Source organism: Anthonomus grandis, chromosome 22 (genome assembly GCF_022605725.1).
Source record: "Anthonomus grandis grandis chromosome 22, icAntGran1.3, whole genome shotgun sequence".
Classification (NCBI taxonomy): Eukaryota; Metazoa; Arthropoda; class Insecta; order Coleoptera; family Curculionidae; genus Anthonomus; species Anthonomus grandis.
This window is the reverse complement of record NC_065567.1, coordinates 3,461,497-3,482,060: the sequence shown is the minus strand read 5'-3', so window position 1 is coordinate 3,482,060 and position 20,564 is coordinate 3,461,497. Positions and strand designations below refer to the sequence as shown.

The following is a 20,564-nucleotide window of genomic DNA, read 5'->3' as shown; positions in this document are numbered from 1 at the left end:
ATAAGATCGATATAGCTCATTAATTTTGAAAGTCGTTCTTCGGTCCCTTTTTGAGTATCGGGGATATTCTTGCAGTCTTTATTTATCGGGAAATACTGTTGAAGACAAGATAAGATTAAGACTCATTATTATAGATAAGCTGATTAAGACATAGGTTTAAAGTTAACTTTAAAAACTCTAACACATTTCTACAAGATGAAAATAAGTAAACTTTAGCTGCAATACCATACGATCCTATCTTGATGAGAGGCTTTAATAGGGTTTTCAAAGACTTAAATCTCAGAATGGTCTATCAAAGTTCGGCCGAGTTACGATGTCTTTTATGAAACCCAAAAGATAAAATAAGACCAATGAAAAGTCTGAGGTCTATGATATTAATTGCAACGATTGTAATAAGAAGTACATAGGACAAACCAGAACAGTGTGGCGTGTGGCTGAACATGTTTTAAATACTAGTCACTTTGTAGGGATAGACAACTAAATAATTAAAATTACTAAAACCAGTTAATAATAATAGAAAATCAGATACATATGAAAGTTTAGCAATATTCAAAAATAAACAAAACATTATTAACGAGGATAAAGGTGCAATCCCTTATAGTCACTTATTGTTAGTATTTAAGATTTGTTCGGCCATGCTTTATTGGATTTTCCGCTCTATTAAATACATAGTTAGAATATAAGGCCATTTGTAGGTAGTTTTAGTAACTAGTTTAAGATACTAAAATCATTAGCGAACCACGTGTCGAGAGTAAAAATAAAGAGTTTTGTGTAGTTGTTAGTGGTAAAACTGTTTTGTAATTTAAGTGTTACAAGTAATTACAAATACATTGTGAGCTTATGAAGAATACCTTATGGTATTAAACATCTGGGGTTGCCAAGTTTCTGTGAGGCCTTCCTGAATTTTTTTTGGAATTTTCTGTATGTTTAATTTGTATTGTTAATCTTGGCGTTGAGGGACAGATTTTTCGCCTGGAGTTTTTCAATTTTGGGTATAGTAAAAGAAATATTATTTGAAGATAGTGGGTATTTTTGTTGATTTATGATAACGTCACTTTGGCTAAAAATAAGAGCACAGTCCAAAAAGGTTACTTTTTGGAAGTGAAAACAATTCTCGTCGACAGTTTCTGGCGATTTTGTACAGAAAAGTAAGGATTTGTTATGAGCCACTGTGTGTATTTGGTAGTTGTTTTATAGCTTAACGACAATTAACAATAGCTATTATTAGCAATGGGATGAGAGCACATCCAATTGGAACTTATTTATATATTAATATTATATTACTGAACTTATATATTAAGCATTAACACAATTTAGTACAGTAGCATTTATTATTAACAACTACTTTTGTTTCGTTATTAGGTATAGAATATACATATTTTAAATCCCATAGTTTTTGTTGAAAAATAGTTATTTTGATTACTAGAATTGCCAAATAACTTAAAACTAAGAGGCCAGTCTTTAGGTTTGTTGTGAGTGTAGAAGCATTCTTAATATCTTCCGTTTTAAGGCATTGCCTAAGATGTCCTGCCTGATTCTCTTTAGTGCCGGACATCTGTATAGGATGTGCTCTGCAGTCTCGTCTTCCTCCATGCATAGTCTGCATTTGGCGACTTCCGCCAAATCAATCCTATTTATGTGGTGATGCAGTCTGCAGTGGCCGGTATACATTCCCATTAGGGCTTTTAGGTGGTTCCTGTTGAGTTCCCTTGTGGTATCTGTTACCTTCCTTGTTACGTCCGGTATGAATTCTTCGCATGGTTATGTCCTGGCAATACCTCCCAGTAGCTTTGTTGTGCACCAGGTCTGAGATTGTGTGTTTTGCCGTATTGTAGACAACGCCTAATGCTGGTTCTGAACCTGGACTAGTTCAGGTTGGATGCTACTCCTTTTTTGGCTAGTTTGTCAGCCGCCTCATTTCCTGTAAGCCCAGCATGTCTCGGAATCCATGTTAAGGTAATTTTGTTTCCTTCCCCAAGCAGTATGAGCTCATTTTTGCAACTCCATATTGCTCTAGATGTGCAGGTAGAAGATTCTAAAGCTTTCAGAGACGCCTGACTGTCACTGTATATTTTGATGGTTCTGTTTTCAATTTGCATTTGGCTAAGCAATCTTGCACAGATTTCAATGGCATATACTTTCCCCTGAAAAATGGATGAGTGTTTCCAGAATAGACAGACCTTTCTGTCCTTGGGTGACTGCAGTATATTCCAGCTCTTACTCCAAAATTGGTTTTGGAGCCGTCTGAATATAATAATAATAATAATAATAATAATAATAATAATAATAATAATAATAATAATAATAATAATAATAATAATAATAATAATAATAATAATAATAATAATAATAATAATAATAATAATAATAATAATAATGACTTTTATTTTCCCATATAATACAAAGATAGAAACTTATTGCTAAGGTCTGTTACGGCGCAGTCTAGCTTATAGCTACTCTACTGAACCCTATACCTTAAGCTAAAACTAACTACATAACAATTTACATAGGTACTATAATTTATATAAAAAAAAGCAAATTATATCTAAATCAGATTAGCCACTATAAAACATCATAATATACTACATCAAATATTTAATGTAAGACCTACTTTTTCTTTTAAAATATACTTCCGGCAAATGTTTCAAATTATTTGGAATCCTGTTGTAAAGCTTCGCTATATTATAAATAAAGGATCTCTCAAAGATAGACGTGGAGTGACGTGGTATGGTTATAGAGCCTTTGTCGCGAAGATCTAAGTTATGTATTTCAGTGCGAAACTTAATTTTTTTGTATAAATATTCTGGACATTTCCTTGCTATTATTTTATAAACTAAAACTATTGAGTGATAAATACGCCTCTCATCCATTCTAAGCCAGTTCAACTCTCTTAATTTAGCCGATACTCCCTGTTCCTTGCCCCGCAGACCCCAATTAACCTTACGCAATGATTCTGTATTAGTTGGATACGGTATTTATCTCTCTAGCAAACATGGTCCATATACTACATCTGCAAAATTAAAATGGGAAAGCACTAAAGAGTCACAGAGCATCCTTTTCATTAAAGTTGTTAATAAGTGTCTTTGCTTAAATATAAGTTTTAAATTAATAAAGGCTTTCTTTATACACATATTAATGTGTTGAGTGAACCTTAAACTGCTATCTAAAATTAGGCCCAAATTCTTAGCAAAATCGGTGACAATAAGACTTTCGTCATTTAACGTTAATTTAATATTAGGTAATTGTGAATTTTGTGCCCTGTTTCTACCAAAAAGTAAGACTTGAGATTTAGAAGGATTGAGCTCTAAACAATGTTTCTGTGAGATTGAAAGAAGCGTACTTAAATCTTCATTTAATTGATTTATGGTTTGTAGCAATTGGTGTAACTTACAGGATTTATACATTTGTGTATCATCTGCGTAAAAATGAAGAAGTGCAAATCTAATGTATTTGGCCATCTGTGAAGTATACAATGTAAACAGAAGATGTCCCAAAATGGATCCCTGTGGAACACCAAATAAAAGCTGTTTTTCATTGGACAATTTACCGTTCAATTTTACCCTTTGACTTCTACCTTGTAAATAACTAGCAATTAAGGTGCATGAATGTATATTAAAACCCAGATATTTTAAAATTGCCATATACTGAGATGTCCGCTTTCTCTAGTTCCATCCGTTTCTGCTCCCAGTCCGCTCGGTCTGATATATTGACCTGGAACACTATTAACTCATGTTTAGTGTTTTTCTTGACATTAGGTCTGATGGCATACCAAGTGTGCTGTGAGTGCACACCTTCTCAACCAGTTCAGTTGATTCCATCCAGACTTTGTAGAGATGCCATTTATGATATGGTGCAGCCTGTAAGTAGTTCTTATGGCTTCGCCTTGCAGGTATATGTGCAGAGGGGTCAGTCCAAGTAGTACTTCCATCGCGGCTGTCGGGGTGAATCTAATCGCCCCTGAATGAGCAAGCAGGCCTGCCTTTGAAGGCAGAGTTTTGTTGTGTTGCTTTGCTCCATCACTCTAATGTCTGATGACCTGTGCGTATAACCACTGCATGTGTTTTGGGTTCATTCCCCAGGTTTTGCCGCATATCCTGCGACAGTTCCGTAGGGACAGTTGTCAAGATGCGAGTTCCAATTAACGGTCCTATCTAACGTTATATCAACATATTTCGCCTCCGTTGCAAATTGAATGGTTTCACCTTTCAAGATTAGCGGTTTGAGTTCGCCCACATTCCTTTCTTTGGTGAATGGCACTATTACCATTTTAAGCGATTTAATGGACATTTCTTTGCTCTCGCACCATTTTAGAATGATGTTGAGCACTTTTTGTAGTGCTATTGATATTGCTTTCTCATCATTCCCTTTTATTAGGATCACCAGATCATCTACTTAAGCTTGGACTTCGACCTCCCACACTCGAATTATGGCCAACAGCTCGTCAATGAGTAGCGACCACAGGAGGGAAGTTAGTACACCTCCCAGGGGCATCCTCGCGCGATCTTGAAGCGCACACGTTCGCCTTGTAAGGTGGTCGTTATTCTTCTGTCACTTAGCATGGCTTTGATCCTATTGCAGATAAGAGGGCTGACTTCTCTTGCTGCTGCTCATTGTGGACATTTAGCGGGCGGAGGCGAGTCTTACATACTAGTGTTAATTCAGATAAATGTCTTAGTGGCCAAAGAGCATTTTTAGGATAGTATATTTCAAGATATTGCCAAATGACTTTAACTTTTTTAAAACTCAATATTTCAAGATCTAGTCCCTAGACGAGCAAAAAAAATTATTCGTAATAATTTTTCTAAGATCTCATTAACACTAAGAATTTGTGTAACTGCAGTAATAATAACAAATTAAATTCGCCATAAAGGTTTTGTATTTTGGTTTTGAATTTCTCTGCGTTTTCACTAATAATTACAATGTTGTTCTCGAAATTATGTTTCCTGCAAGAGAACTAAGGTCGTTTCTGCATGAAGTTTATTTGGTGTTGTTTTGAAATGTGCAAATTTTGCGAAATAGTTGCCAGGTCATTATTGTCTAGTCAAAGTCGTTATGCCCTTCTAATAAATTTATTTTTAGGTTTTGTGTCTTCTTATAAACCTTTTTACATGCGACTTCAACGGGTTTAATAAATATATTGCGTGGGTATAGATTTGCAATTTTTGGGGTAATAATGGAGTCGGAAGCGCTAGAATTAATAAGAATGGTAATTTGTTTTTTAGGATGATAAAAGTAAGGCAGCTCTATTTTTTGGGCTATGTTATTTAAGTTAATGTTTGGGTATAGGCCTTGTCTTAAAAATTTTGAAGGCCTATATGTCTAATATGGAGAGTCAGTAGAATATTGATTGGAGACTTCAATAATATCAGGGGGTTGTTCGAAAAGATGATAAGGATCAACATTGTTGTGGGCAGGATATGTCTCTACGTTGGTTGGTTCTTCGGCTGGTGAAATTTTTAGGGTCTAAGCGTTGCAAAATATTATCGTGTCTAATGTTATGTTTGGGGGTTTGAGACGGGCTTGTGTGTTGGAGGAAATACGTTCTTTGGTTTACCGAAGGTTTGGGCGTGAGTGGGATAATGTCTCTGAAGAGTTCTTGATTGTATTGGGACGGGCTAAGGAATTTATGGTCTGATGGAAATAACATTGGTTTTGTTAATTAGCTTCAACAATGTGAGTTCAATTGTTAAAGCTGATTAGGTCTATGATCTTGATTTAAGCAAAGTTTTAAGCGTGTGTGGTGAATTAGCAGTTAAAATTAGTACATGTTGGTTTTTTAAATTTGACTTAGCTGGGCTAATTTTCAGGGTTCATCGATTTCGTTCCTATTTTAGTATACTGAAAATTATTAATTTTAAATTTGGTAAGTTATTGGGTCACCGAATTTTAATCTTAATGCACCTTTAATTAAGAGCCAATATGTTAAATCAGGCCTAGAAAATTGAAAGTCTCTTCTTTTATCAGTGAACTTACATTTTATTGCCGCTAAGACAAATTTTTTGTGATCGTCTTTATCGTTATCGTATAATGATCAAAAATCGTTTATGGATATAATAAAGCTTTCTAAGTAAGTTTGTTCTCCCAAAAGGGCTGGTCAAAGCAAAAAACGGATTCTTAACTTTTCCATATCTGAATAACTTACAGGTTCGAAAACGGTCACCACAGAGCGCAATCCTAAAATTTTACATATCTGGGGTAAAAGAATATTCTCCCAATCTAGGTGGGAGCGTGGTTCCATTTGGCATGAAATATATATATAACATAAATAAATTATTACAAAAATAGTACCAAAGCAAAAATATTAGCTTAGTACATCAAGCAGTAAAAAGAGCAGATAAAAACTATACACGTATGAATTTGCCACCTGCAGCTTAAAACAGACCGGTTCACTGTGTACATGTATACAAGAAAACCAGGTCAATGTGACTAGAAATTACAGAAAACAGATTGTCTATTTTTTACATTTGTCTCAGATTTGTCTATTTTTCATTTTAGGAGGATATATTTTCTGCCAGTTATATCTCTAATTTTTTATCTCGAATTTTCCAGGAATTTAGATTAAAAATGTTAATAGTGGCCAACTGTTTATTTACCAACGCAAATTTTCTGTTGTTCTTTATTATCATTGATTTAGCATCTATAAATGCCAATGAAATTAAATTAGGTTTTTCGTTTTCTGAAATCATGGATATACCTTTGCGAATTTACTTGACGAATTCCACTTAAAATACGTGTTGACGTAGTATTTATTCGACTTTTGAAATTTTTTTGTTGACTGATACGAGTGAAAGAGTGAATTTATGGTTATTTATTGTTCTGCTGTAAATAATTGCAGTTTTTCTATTATCTATTTAAACGCAATTTCATATCTGCAATTTTAAAGTGATGTGGCAGCAGTGATTCTTGCATTAGGTGATAACCTGAAGGAATACGAAAAACTTGATACAAGGGATTAAATAGGCAAACCATTAAAATGGCTTGAAATGTCAAGTGGCTAGAATGAAATAAAAAATCGAGTTCAATTCTTAGATGCAAAAATAAAATGCTCAAAATTATTTTCAACAATTTTCTAGTTGCGCATAACTAATTATTAATTTGTAGCCAAAAAATTAAATAATAACGCAAAGACAACAACGAGAATACTTATCTTTTATTTACTTTATTACTGCTTTTATGTTTAGGGGATATGTCATTCGTTTTAAACAGCCTTTGTAGTATAGGAATAATCTGCTTAAGCGTTACTAATTTATAAGCAAGGCTTCTACATTTGAAATAGTAGGTTTTTGTCGGCGAATAAATTCTTTATGGACACCGGTAGTTCTTGAATCCCGGTAGTGTGGGACTCCGGCCCGGTTACCCAGTAGACCTTCCCCAGCTGGTTGGTACCAGTTGGTCCAATTGGCCCAAGCTATTATTCTCTTTAGTAAGAGCTTCACTTTGCCCAGGACTGTCGCCCTGGTCTGATTAAATGCGTTGCAGAAGAATATTATGTGAAGAGTGCTTTCTTCCACTTCCTCACAATCTCTACATAGTGGTACATCTACTTTTTCGGGTCTGTGTAGGTGTTTCCTACAGGGTGCATGGTCTGTGAGCAGCCTTGCTATCTTTTGCAGTTGTTGCATGGAGAGTATGTTCTCCCCCTGAAGGGCGTGCTAGGCCAAAAGGTATTTGGAGAGTTCCAGCTTTGGCATCTATTCCCAGTAGCTTTTATGCTCAAATTCCAACCGGTGTCTAATATCCCTTTTCCAGATTTTTTTTCTGACACAACATGTGGGTTCAGAGCCTATGTGTATGTGGCTGGACACCTTCATTGCAAGTTGGTTTGACCTTCTTGCAGCACCATGGTTGCCTATATTCTGTGATAGGATCACTCACTGGCCTTTTTTGTTCTTTGGCAAGGGATGCAGGATCCTCCCAGCAGTTTTGTACAGTCTTTGACCTGGTCCCAAACTATTATAAAGCGTTTGTTGCTGCCTAGTCTCCTGTAATAATTGCGATGGTTCAGTCTTTTTGCGCCTCTTCTCTCATCAGTTGAACACAGGTCTGGATTGGTATTATGTCTGCCTGTAAGTCTGTAAGAGTTTTCATGACCTTATTTGTATTATTTAAGTGCTTATTGTAGCTTGTTTTTAACCAGAGGCACTCCTAGATATATGATCTTCTCTTCGTGCCAAGAGCACTCAGTCTCTTATGGACTCTAGTTTTTTCCTTTTTATGAAGCCAATTAGGGGGATTCTTGCAGGTTTTGCCCAGTTAGTCGTGCGACGACAACATTTAGATCTTTTTGCATTTTTTCGAATACATGAGTCTGGTGGTCCCTCCCTGTGCTAGTCGAGCGATGTCATCTGCGTATCCCACAGCGAGATATGCTATCTCTCAGTAATGTCGGCAGGCTTTCACAGCAGCGGTGAGAGTACTTCCGCTTCCGTTTACATCTTACACACCTTGGCTTTTATCTGTTTGGTAGGCATCTTAATGTCGATGTAGAGGGCTAGCCTGTAGTCCATTATTGCTAATATATCTTTCTATGAGGTTTTTCTCTATTTTCAGTAGGAACAATGTAAGGCAGATTGGTCGGAAGGTTTTGGTAGAATACTTTATATTTACCTTCACGGGAAATGAATCACAGAGGAGGAATCCTTTCTGATATATGCGCCGTGGCTCGTCTAGCCCGGATTATTTTGTACAACCGGGTAGTAGCAGTTCTTTGCCCTGCTGGAACATGATATGTATAATGCCATTTATTCCGGGAGACTTAAATGGTTTGAAGGTGTTTATCGCCCATTAAACTTTCTCGTAGGTCTCGTAGGTAACAACCATTTTTGCCTGTTTTCCGTTGCTTGAAATAACAGAAGTCGGGTATTGGACCTGTATTGAATGGAGAATTTCCGAAGTGGATGTTCAGCATTAAGCTGAGCGTTTCCTTCTCGGTTGTTATATGACAATGTCCCAGAGAATATATGGTCTCCATTGGAATTTATGCACGAAACAAGGATCTGTTGCGGCCTTTTCGCTATTGCCTTGTGGAGTCTTGCATATGCTGGTAGCTCAATTAGGTCCATGCATAGTTTCCTCCAACCTTCTCTTTCCGCCTTTTTTATCGCGTCATTCTATCTGGTTAAGCTTTATCTATATTGACACTCCCAGTTCTCTTCATTCTGAGATTTAATTTTAATTTTTTTAAAGAGCTTTCTTACGTCCTCCTAAGCTCACTCAGTTCCACCAAGAGGTGTGTCCTGCCTGACATTATTATATACAATATTAGGTTATTTTTTGCCTTAGTTTCCAGCAATAAGCATTTATTCCACCTTCCACCTAACTATTATAGGTATGAAGCCATATTGTAAAAATACTCAATTTAAATAAGCATAAAATTTCCTTACTAATTATAAGCTACGGAAAAGTACCGGGCCCAAAATAAGACCACATGGTGCTAAAAGCAATCCTAGGCTAGGACGTGATATGAATACTAATGAGCCTCCGAACAATGGTGGGAATCTACCCACATCTGTTATCCAATTGTTTGGGAACAGAACAGAGGGTCTTTAGGTCTTCTAGAATATTTTTAGAAAGGAATAGCTGAGAGTTATGACCACTCGTGTTTTATTTATAGAATTTTGGTCGTTTATAAAATAAGAGTTTATTAAATATTTTTATTTTAATCACATTTTGTTTTTTAGGTTTATCGTTCGAAAATGGAGCTGCTCTGGATTATGTTCTTTATTTTATTGGTACCTCAAAGTCTGTATAGCTGCCAAGAAAGTAAAAAATGTAAAACGACTCGAGTTTATGGCTTAAAAACATCAGATTGCTATAATAAAGATATAAAGGAGTTTCCAAAATGTCTGGCGTCAAACGTAGAAGTAAGAACTTTTATTCAGTAAAAATAAGGATAACATTAGTTTAAATTAGTAAAAGAATGATGTGTACTTTATCTACATTTTAGTGCAATTTTAGCATTTTTTTCAGCGTTTTGAACGATGAAGCTTTTCACACCTTTACAGTGCAAGTGTGCTTTTTTATGTGATTGTTTTATATACCACTTAAGCTTACTTTTTTTATGACCTTTTGTTAGTAAAGTTTTTTGTTACAATTAGTGTATTCCGGCCTCATTTTGGAAAACTTTAAAGTGTTTTAATATAACACCTAAAAATTCAAAGTTACCAGCTCACTCCAATACTGTTATCGATGCTGAACAATTTAATTACTTTTTTATTAATAGTATTTCGAAGACTAATTCATTACCTCTTAATAATGAAATAAATACCAAATATATTAATATATATTTATATAATACAAATATATTATATAAATATATTAATATTTGGTACATATTAATATAAATATATAAATATATTAATATTTATACCCTGATGTTGAGAACAAGTTTAAGTTTAGGGAGATGAGTGAGAGTGATATTGAGAATATAATATCTAATATAAAGTCTGTCTCCATTGGGTCTGATGCTATTGGCATTAAGATGATTTCCTTTTTAGTCCCTTACCTTACTCCTTATATCAAACACATCATCAATAAGGCTCTTTCGTTATCCAGATTTTCCAGCGAATGGAAAAAGGCGGATTTATTACCCATTCCCAAAGTAAATAGGCCTGCTGAGCTCACGTTACCGTCCTATAAGCATCCTACCTACCCTTTTCAAAATACTGGAAAAAGTCGTGCACCAGCAATTAAAAACATTTTTTATAAATAGTAAAATTATTCCTGATACCAGTCTGGGTTCATATGCCGGCATGGTACGGAAACAGCACTATTGCATGTATACGATGATATTCTTCGCGCTAAGGATAATAACAAAGCTAAAGCTACTGCTGGATAACTAATGGATAAAAAGAAGCTACTCCAATGGTGCTGTTAGACTATAGTAAGCATTTGATACTCTTGATCATTCTATTTTGCTTGCCAAATTAAAATATTTTGGCCTACACGACTCAGCTTTGTATCTTCTTTATGATTATTTGGCTAATAGAGTGCAAAGAGTACGTCTCGGCTCAGCATTTTCGCAATTGGTCAGGGAGTTCCGCAGGGTAGTATTCTGGGACCACTTTTGTTTTCAGTTTACACGTCTGATTTTCTTTAGTTTCTTAAAATATGCAAGTCGCATCAATACGCGGATGATGTTCAACCTTATCACTCATTTTCAATTAATCAAATTAATACCGCCATAGGGAATCTTGATGCTATTGTGCAGGTGTCTAGTTGCCATAAGCTGGCTCTTAATGCTGCTAAGTCAAAACTATTGGTTTTTGGGATTCCTGTGTGGAATGATTTGGGCGTAAATGTCTCCATCCAGAGAGTTAATCTGCCGACTAGCTGCGAAAAAAACTTAGGTATATTTATCGATAATATCATGTTTCTAATATTTTACAAAAAGCTTACTATAAATTAAAAGTCTTGTACATGTATTAAGATAATTTATCAACTAACATTAAGTTAAAGTTAACTCAATCATTAGTCCTCTCAGTGATCAGTTATGGAAGCGTTTTATTCTGGCCAGCCCTTGCTCAAAGAGATAAATATAGCTTGCAAAAATTACAAAATGCTTGCCTAAAATTTAGTGATTGTAAGCAAAAATATGACCATGTAACAACGTTATTTATCGAATCTCAATCGCTAAGGCTGGAAGAACGATTCAAAGTTTATATGGCTAGTCTTATTTATAAACTGTCCCCAGGTACTTATATGAGAACCTGGTAAGTTCATGGTCGTGATATGCGTCATTCTAAAAATTTTTGTACCCCAAAGCATAAAACTACCAACTTTTAAGCCTCATTTAGCTATACCGGTGTTAAAATCTATAATACATTCATTGCCTCATGATCTGAAGTGTAAGCACTCACTCGCTTCCTTCAAAATATCGACCAAACTCCATTTTAATAGTAGTTTCTAGTTTAGTATTTTACGAAAATCATGTTTTTTCTTTTTTTCACTTTTTAGTTAACTGCATTACTTGATTAAATGTATGATATGATTATGTCTATATAGGATCGTTTTGTTTTATAAGCTAATTTATAGTTTGAACTTATATATGTATTATTTTGAAGTACTTTTTTTAAGTGTGCGGTTAGATAGAGTATTTATATTTATTTATTTATTTATTTAGAGTATACATATTTATTTATTTATTATTGTCAATATTGTTTAGTTATAAACATTTTGTAAGAAAAAAACAGATAAGTTAAATGAAATTGAAAATGTTGAATATACAGGGAGTCCCGAAATTACATCGCAATATTTTACCAGCCGCATCTTTGTCTAAAAATAAGACAAAAAGTCCATATACAGTATGGTTCAAAAGTGCATCGTTTTTAAGTTACAGGGTGTTTTATGAATCATGTTAAACATGGTTTTTTGTTAATATATCCGGAACGCCTAGTTGTAATCTTTTGAAATTTTCAACATTTACTATTGGTTTTATTAAAAACTGATATTGCAACCATTTTTGCCAAAATGTGTACAGGATCGTGTAAAATAAGTGGTCGGTAAAGTTTAAAAGTTTAAATGTTAAAACTTTTCTTCTAGCAACTCCGTGATAATTTTGATATTAGAATTGAAAAGAACAAACATTTTTACATAAAAAAGGTGCTCTTGTCTAATTTCGATAGGAGCTTCCGTTTTCGAAAAAATCAATTATTAATAAATCATGAATTGGTATTTCAAAAAGTAACGACAAATAACATCTTGTAAAATAATAGTTGGCTGTGTTTGTTGACAATTAGTTTATTTGTTAAATTTTGTTTAACGTTTTGTTGACATTTCACATTTTTTAAATTTGCTTTGGCAAAGTAAATTAGTTCTTTTTTGTGATTCATTTTTCAAAAATTATGGATAGATTGACAAATCAAGAGTTAGCTGACATGCATTTTGTTTATGGTTTGTGTAATGGCAGTTCATTAGCGGCTGTCCGTGAGTATCTCCGAAGATTTCCCCTAAGATATGTTCCAGATCGTCAAGTTTTTATAAACACTCACAGAGATTTATGCAATAACGGAAGTTTTCAAAGAGCTCGTGTACAAGGCAGACCACAAGAAGATTATAATTTAGAACATGTTTTAAATTTTTTTGAAGAAAATCCGGGGGCAAGTATAAAAAATGTGTCAAGAGCCACACATATCCCTCGCTCTATAGTAAGTAATTAAAAAAATTACTTATTGTTACGATAGTAATTTAATTTTTATTAGATTGGAAGAATGCTAAGATCCCAAGGGTTACATCCGTTTCATTACCAGCGGGTCTAAGATTTAGAGCCAGACGATTTTCCGTTGAGGATTCAATTTTGTCAATGGGTGATTAATAATCCAAACTTAATTCCTTCCATTTTATATACGGACGAAGCCACTTTCACACGAAATGGTTCATTTAACATGCATAATATTATGCATTGTTGGGCAGATCAAAATCCAAGAGCCATAAGGCGTAGTAATTTTCAAAGAAGGTTTTCGGTAAATTTGTGGTCGGGATTAATCGGGGACCAACTTATTGGCCCGATAGAATTACCCAATCGGCTAACTTCGAAGAATTATCTTCATATGCTGGAAAATAATCTTGTGGAGCTTCTGGAAGAAGTTCCTCTTATCTTACGCCAAAACATGATTTTTCGTGAGTGGATGAATAACCATTTTCCTGAACGTTGGATTGGTCGAGGTGGTCCTATAAATTGGCCTGCTCGATCTCCAGATCTAACTTCGTTAGATTATTATTTATGGGGACATTTAAATGAGTTGGTATATGCCGTGGAGATAAATACCCGTGAACAACTGATGCAAAGGATTAATTGGGCTGTTAATGAAATAAAGAGAAATCCATTTTTTGTTTTAAGGGCTACTCGCGCAATAACGCGTAGGGGAAGATTGTGTCTTCAGCAAAATGGAAACCTCTTTGAACATTTGTTGTAATTTGTGCTTTTTTGTTTGGTGTTTTTATGTTTTTTTTTTATGTAATAAATTAATGGTTCCTTTTTTTACCTATTCAATTACATAAAAAAAAAACAATTGAACTCGAAAAACAATTTTTGATATTAAATAAAGTATTTGTGATAGTCTTAGGTCATGTTTATCCCCAACGGATTTTTAAGATGCTTTTTAATTTTATTAACTGTTACCAAAATAACTTACGCGTTCTCTTTGCAAAACATTTACATCTAATTTTTTCGAAAACGGAAGCTCCTATCGAAATTAGTCAAGAGCACCTTTTTTATGTAAAAATGTTTGTTCTTTTCAATTCTAATACCAAACTTATCACGGAGTTGCTAGAAACAAGGTTTTAACAATTTAAACTTTACCGACGACTTATTTTACACGACCCTCTGTACATTTTGGCAAAAATGGTTGCAATATCAGTTTTTAATAAAACCAATAGTAAATGTTGAAAATTTCAAAAGATTACAACTAGGCGTTCCGGATATATTAACAAAAAACCATCTTTAACATGATTCATAAAACACCCTGTAACTTAAAAACGATGCACTTTTGAACCATACTGTATATGGACTTTTTGTCTTATTTTTAGACAAAGATGCGGCTGGTAAAATATTGCGATGTAATTTCGGGACACCCTGTATAATCAGTCAATGGCTCAACAATAATAAAAATTTGATATAATACTTTAATATGGTTGCTCTAAATATAGCTCATAATCTTCATAATAGACCATTTAACACTTAAATGGCTTATCGATGTAACGATATATTTAGCATCGCTAGTATTGGCTTTTCACACGATGGTAATTACTCCAACCCTTAGGGGTAGCATTCACCCTTATTTTTTAATCTTATTAATTGTTGAAACTGTCCGCTATTTACGTCCATTTAATAGTATACCAATTGTTCAAAGTATTCTCAGACATTGCAAAAAATATCGAGTGTAAGATTATGACATCTACTAGTGATGCAGTTTCTTAAATGTTTTAAGAATTCAGGTCGATGGCATAAATTTCGATTTCAGATGTCAAGGGGTGATCTCGTGGGCCAAATTGAAAAGAATGAAAATTCATATAAAATCACTGTCAACTCCAACACCTTAGGGGTAGCAGTCACCCTTATTTGTTTAAATGGGAAGGACTACCTAGTTTTAACCTTATTCATTTCTTAAAAATGTCGGCTGTTCACCTCCAGTTAATATTATATGGTAAAGGTTTAAGCTCCTAATATTGTAACGAAATTCAGGAACACACTTTTATTGGCAACGTCAAAAACTCTAACCTAACTCGCGTTGACTGTCGTATAATTGTTTTTAAGGTAAAAACTGAATAAGCAATTAAAACTGAATAAAATGTCCCGAAACGTGGTCTCTTTTAAAGATATATGGAATAATTTGAAATGTTTAGAATTTTCTACATTGTTTTTGCTGAAAGCGATTAATAATAATACTGACTTCCAAAACAAATATACAACTTCTGGAAAATTTAAATTAAGCCTTCAAGCTGTTGTGAATAAGTATACCAAAAGTTTACTGTGGCCGTTTTGTATTTAAAGTTGAACAAAGTAGCGACATCTAGTGTCATATGTTGTTACTTCTGTGTTTGTCCACTATGCGAATGTCACTCTGTAACGGTGTTAAGTTGCAGTATTAAATTAATTATTATATTGCGTATGAGCGTAAACAAGTTGTTTTCTTTCATCTCGCTTTAGGTTGCGTTTTATTTCGGGTTAAACTGTAAAAAGTCTGTTTTATAACATCACAAACAAGATGAACTACTAAAAACTATACACTATAGGTAAAAAAAAATAAACTAAACGTAAGTAGAACCCTAAATAAGCTTGACCAATAAACTTACATTTCAAAATACGAGCAAAAGAGTGTAAAACTAAAAAACTAAAAATATTTAACATTTATATAAATATATTTTATTAATAATTTAAAACAATGTCATAACCTTAAAAATATTTTTTTTCTACAAGATGGGGATAAGGGCGCTTGGCAGCCTTTGTTAAGTAGCTCTTAAGAAATTATTAAGTTTTTTAATAATTTTTGAGCACGAACTTAATAAATATACCTGGACTGCTAATGCATATGGCCACGATACCCAAAAATGACCCCTGGCTGGTGGCCGCCATTTTTATAGTGGTTGTGTCTTTTTGATGTTGGTAACTCTGAACATTCTTAGTGTTGCCAACAAAAAATATATTAAATAACAGTAATGAAGTTGACGACGCCGACGTTTGATGTATGAGTATAGCGGATTGCCTTAGACAGGCGATGTATTTTCCTCCCTATTTAATGCTTGAATAATGTATCACCATCTTTATTTAAAGGTATTTGGTTCAATGTTTCTTAAAACCAAATTGTTGTGAATTGTCTGTCGGTGTTGTTTATGATAGACTTAGAACATTGAAAGGCTAGAATTAGTAAACAACAACTTTGTTTGAGTCCAACATGTGCACAGGGGCAAGAGGGGTGTTTTGTTTACAAACATATTTGCCGATTCTCTGTTGTCAAGTCGACGCAAATTTCCAACGGACGAAATTTTTAGCTATATTTTAACAACCATTATAACGTTAATTTAATTTATTTGTGTTGTATTTTATGGGAAAATTTAAAATAAAAAGTATAAATACTACAATTAACCTATTTTAAGAAAAATAATATCCTTAAGCAAAAAAAAATAAAATTATTAACATTCTTATCCCTAAAACTGCTTCTAAAAAATTTGAAGCGACAACACCGGAGCTTAAGCGCCTGAGCCATACGCGTAGTGTCATCTGTCAAACGGCTTTTTGTTTATTTTCGGGATTCGTGTATTTTCTTTAATTTTCGGTTTCAAAAGGAAAAAGGCCACATTTTAGTGTTTTTTTAAATTGCTAGGATGGGAAAAACTTGTGTCGTTTGTGCCGCATCATGATAAAAAGGTGATTCAAGCCGATCTTTTCACAAGTAAGTACCGATAGTTTCATAACATCACATCATGGGGTAACCATCATCATAAACGTAGAATAGGGGATCTTATAGATATAAACTTAATAAAAACTTGAATGTGAAAGTGTGTGTAAAATACCAAAATATTTATATTTTTAAATCTAAATATTTTTTTGAACATATTCATCTATCAATAGGCTATAAAAAATATAAAACTAGAATTTTGTCCCTGGTTTTATTGCAGGATTTTATGTTTTTTTTTTGTTGTTTTGGCAAAAAGAAGGCATACCTAATACCCATGTACCTATCTATGTATAGTTATGTTTTTTTAATATAGACATTAGGTAGATAGATGAAATTACTAATTTTTTATTGCCTTTAAAGAATTTTGAAATTTATTTAGATATTGATATCTATGTATAAAGTTAATTTTATCTTTCCCTAAAATTTGGTCGATAATTTTTTTTCTGTTTTACCATATTGCAACTTACAATAATATATATAGTAATTGGCACCACATATTAATTCATTACTGTAATTTTTTTTGCTTTTTGATTAAATATCAAATACTTATTATAGACTGCCTAATATATGCCCAAAGGGAACAATGGATTTCATTAATGGAAATCAACGCAATTAAACAGAACATATTTGTTTGTTCAGATCACATCCTTAGAAGTGATTTCTTATATAAGGAAGATAATATTATCAGTAGCCAGACTATAAAACAAATCAGCTTTACCTCAAAGATAATTTTTTTTAAATATATTTTTCTAGTATAAAAAAATCATCACAAAAAGGATTAGTGTTACTCATATAAGCTTTATTTATAACTAATACTAATTAAATTAGGTAAGTGTGTAAAACTATTTTTTTACTAGGATTTCTGATGCACTGGTTAAAAACACAGCAGCGGATAATTCAGTTAATTTACCAAGTGATTTATCCTTCAAAGCTGCAGGGGCAGCTTTCCTGAAGAGTGCAAAAACTTCTTTAGCTTCCAAAATGGTATATAGTACAAACAGTGAAGCTAATATAGATAAGTATGGATAATTAAAATAGATTAATATTTTTGATACACCAAATTTTGTATAATTACAGATCTGATCATTCATCATCAACAATAACTGCATCTGAGATTAATAGTTCTACAGTAATCGTGGGGTCTAGGTCAACAATTACTATTTCTCATCAAAGCCGTTTTTGTTTAACTGGTACACATTCCCTAACTCTGCCAAGGAAAAGGTAAAAATACACTCAAAATAGACTACTAGTTTTTTGCCATGTATTATATATATCTTATTTAATTGTATTATATATTAAGTGATATAGTATTTTATTGTGTTATATTTGTTTAATATTAAAATATTTAATATTAATTAAATGTATGATATTACAAAGATTCTTTATAATAACATACATTTTATTGATCAATTGGATTATCATAATACATTTTTTTAATTTTGGTTATACTATATTTTTATGTATATTATTCTAGGGTAAAATCAAAATGATATCCTGAGGACCTAAGCACTGATGATTCCACCGTTTTAAAAGCTAAATCACTTGTCACCAAATTATAGAAAAAAAAATAAAGAAAATTAAAATTCGAAGATTGCAACAAACAAATTTGCGCCAAAGAAATTGAATTAGATCTCAAGTCATTATTAAAATACTTAAGAAATAATAACATGATTTTCGAAAAATGTTGGGCAACATACTACATATTTTATTTGACTTGTAAAAGTACTTGTTTGTATATTACTAATAAACTATCTAATCTATTGTACATAGTCTTTATTCTTAGGTAAGCTTTGTTTTTTAATATAAATTAATATGATATAATAATTGGTATTATGTATTATATAGGTCACTATTAAATGTTTCAAAACCATTATAAGGCTAAATACTCATAATAAAAATCTTATAACCTACAAAAAACCTGCAACTCCTTCACAATTTGAACATCCTTGTAGTTTTAACTTTTTCCGCTGAAGCAATACTGTCTCTTTGAAAAAGTCAGCACCATAGAATAATAATATATATAGAAATATATAGAATATATTTTATGTAATATAAGTAAGTGATGTAAAACTGAGTTTTGTCCAATATAACAATAAAATTTTGCAAAATGTTAAAAATTTGTGTCTTAAAACATGATTTATTAAGAAATCTATAATATTATATTAATAAAATATTTAATTTCCATAAAAATGCTTTGACAAAAATGCTGCCTTTTATTAGGACCTTCCTCTAATGAAGACCGTTAAAAAAAACACATAAATAGCTCATAAATGGTAATATTACTTATAGTCAAACTCTTTAATAATTAATAAAAATTTATCAGGTAAATATTTGTTGACGACGTCACTGGTAAAGAGTGCTTGTATCGGTGACGTCAACAATGCGATCGAGCGGCGTTGCGATGCCATTACCGTTTTCTCGTTTCTTCGTACTTTATTTTCATTTATTTAACGTATATTGACTTCAATATATTCGATATCTTATCAAATTTATTTTTAAAAAATGCTTGATATTTTATTAAAGGGGAGCAGTAGTATTGTTTTAAGTTTTCGGAAAAAACTGAAAATTTTTATGATATTATAAAGTGATTTTTGCCATTTCTCTATAAGCATTTGGCATCATTGTATCAGAGATGTTGCAAGCAAACAAACCTGCCCATAGTTCCACGGCATGCTACTTCTAGCCTTTCAATGTTCTAAGATGATAGAATAATATATTTTTACTATATAAACTCTTGCTAATTACAAACCTTCATAAAATCATCTATATTTTGATTTTTATAGATGGTTGTACCTATTAATGTGAAAACACTGTACATGGAAGGAAAGTAAAACTCGTAATAGTAAAAATAGAAAGAAAATAAAAGTGTTTTTAACTGAATTTTAAAGTGCATGCATTTATCCCAAGTTGATTAAAACTTTGTCTCATTTTAGGTGAGGATTACGCGCTTTCAAAAATTTTAACGAAATTCTCAAGTACAAGAAAAATCACAGATCTTGCGACTATAATTTGTGACAACTAAAATTTGTGACAAAAATTTTAGTTGTGATACAATGTTGTAGTTGGTGTGTCAATTGGTTTTACCTGAACCGAAAATTTGGTAATTTTGCAATTACATTTAATTCAATAACTCAAGATTCGCTTATTAAAATTTTTTAAAACTTTGCACAAGGGGTTTGCCAGATTGGTCTCTTCAAAAAGTTGTCTTACATTTTTTCTGTAAAATGTACAGGGAAGCCAATAATTGACCCCCTTAAAATTTACATGGGATTTCCTATGTTTCGCTCGGCGACGCACCAGCCGGTATACATAAATAAATTAGAAATATCACAGAGTGAATCGTAATTCTAATATATATTCTACGGTTACTTCAGAGATTTACGGTTTACCGAGCACATTAATTAATCTTTGCAAAGAGCGTATATAAATTTAAATCAAATTTATCAACATCGCAAATCCTATCAAAATAAATTAAAACAATGTTTTGTGAAGTCTATGTTTTGTCCTAGGTAAACCCCTGCGATATAGTTTATAGGCCATGCTGCGGCAAGCTGGTTGAACACGAAATCAAAAACTTCAAAACAATTGCCTACGATTTATCCACGGAATTAGAAAATATAATTATATTTCTCACATTCTTAAAGATACCAATTGGTTGAATATGCAACA

General features: G+C 32.8%; 1 protein-coding gene and 1 long non-coding RNA gene across 5 annotated transcripts in view; both read left to right on the top strand.

Annotated features, from left to right (window-relative positions):
• LOC126748660 (toll-like receptor 2) overlaps window positions 1–20,564 on the top strand; it is a 105,154-nt gene that overhangs the window by 6,947 nt on the left and 77,643 nt on the right. For all 3 annotated transcript variants that reach the window (XM_050458038.1, XM_050458036.1, XM_050458037.1), the window contains one exon: window positions 9,681–9,863. In XM_050458038.1, the coding sequence (XP_050313995.1) occupies window positions 9,681–9,863 (183 nt within the window). The remainder of the gene's footprint in view (window positions 1–9,680; window positions 9,864–20,564) is intronic.
• On the top strand, window positions 16,629–18,577 carry LOC126748661 (uncharacterized). Of its 2 annotated transcripts, XR_007664793.1 has the most exons (4): window positions 16,637–16,889; window positions 17,753–17,914; window positions 17,973–18,116; window positions 18,370–18,577. It is a non-coding gene; the product is annotated as an uncharacterized LOC126748661 (long non-coding RNA). The 2 variants fall into 2 exon arrangements; XR_007664792.1 differs by having other exon boundaries at window positions 16,629–16,889; window positions 17,753–18,116.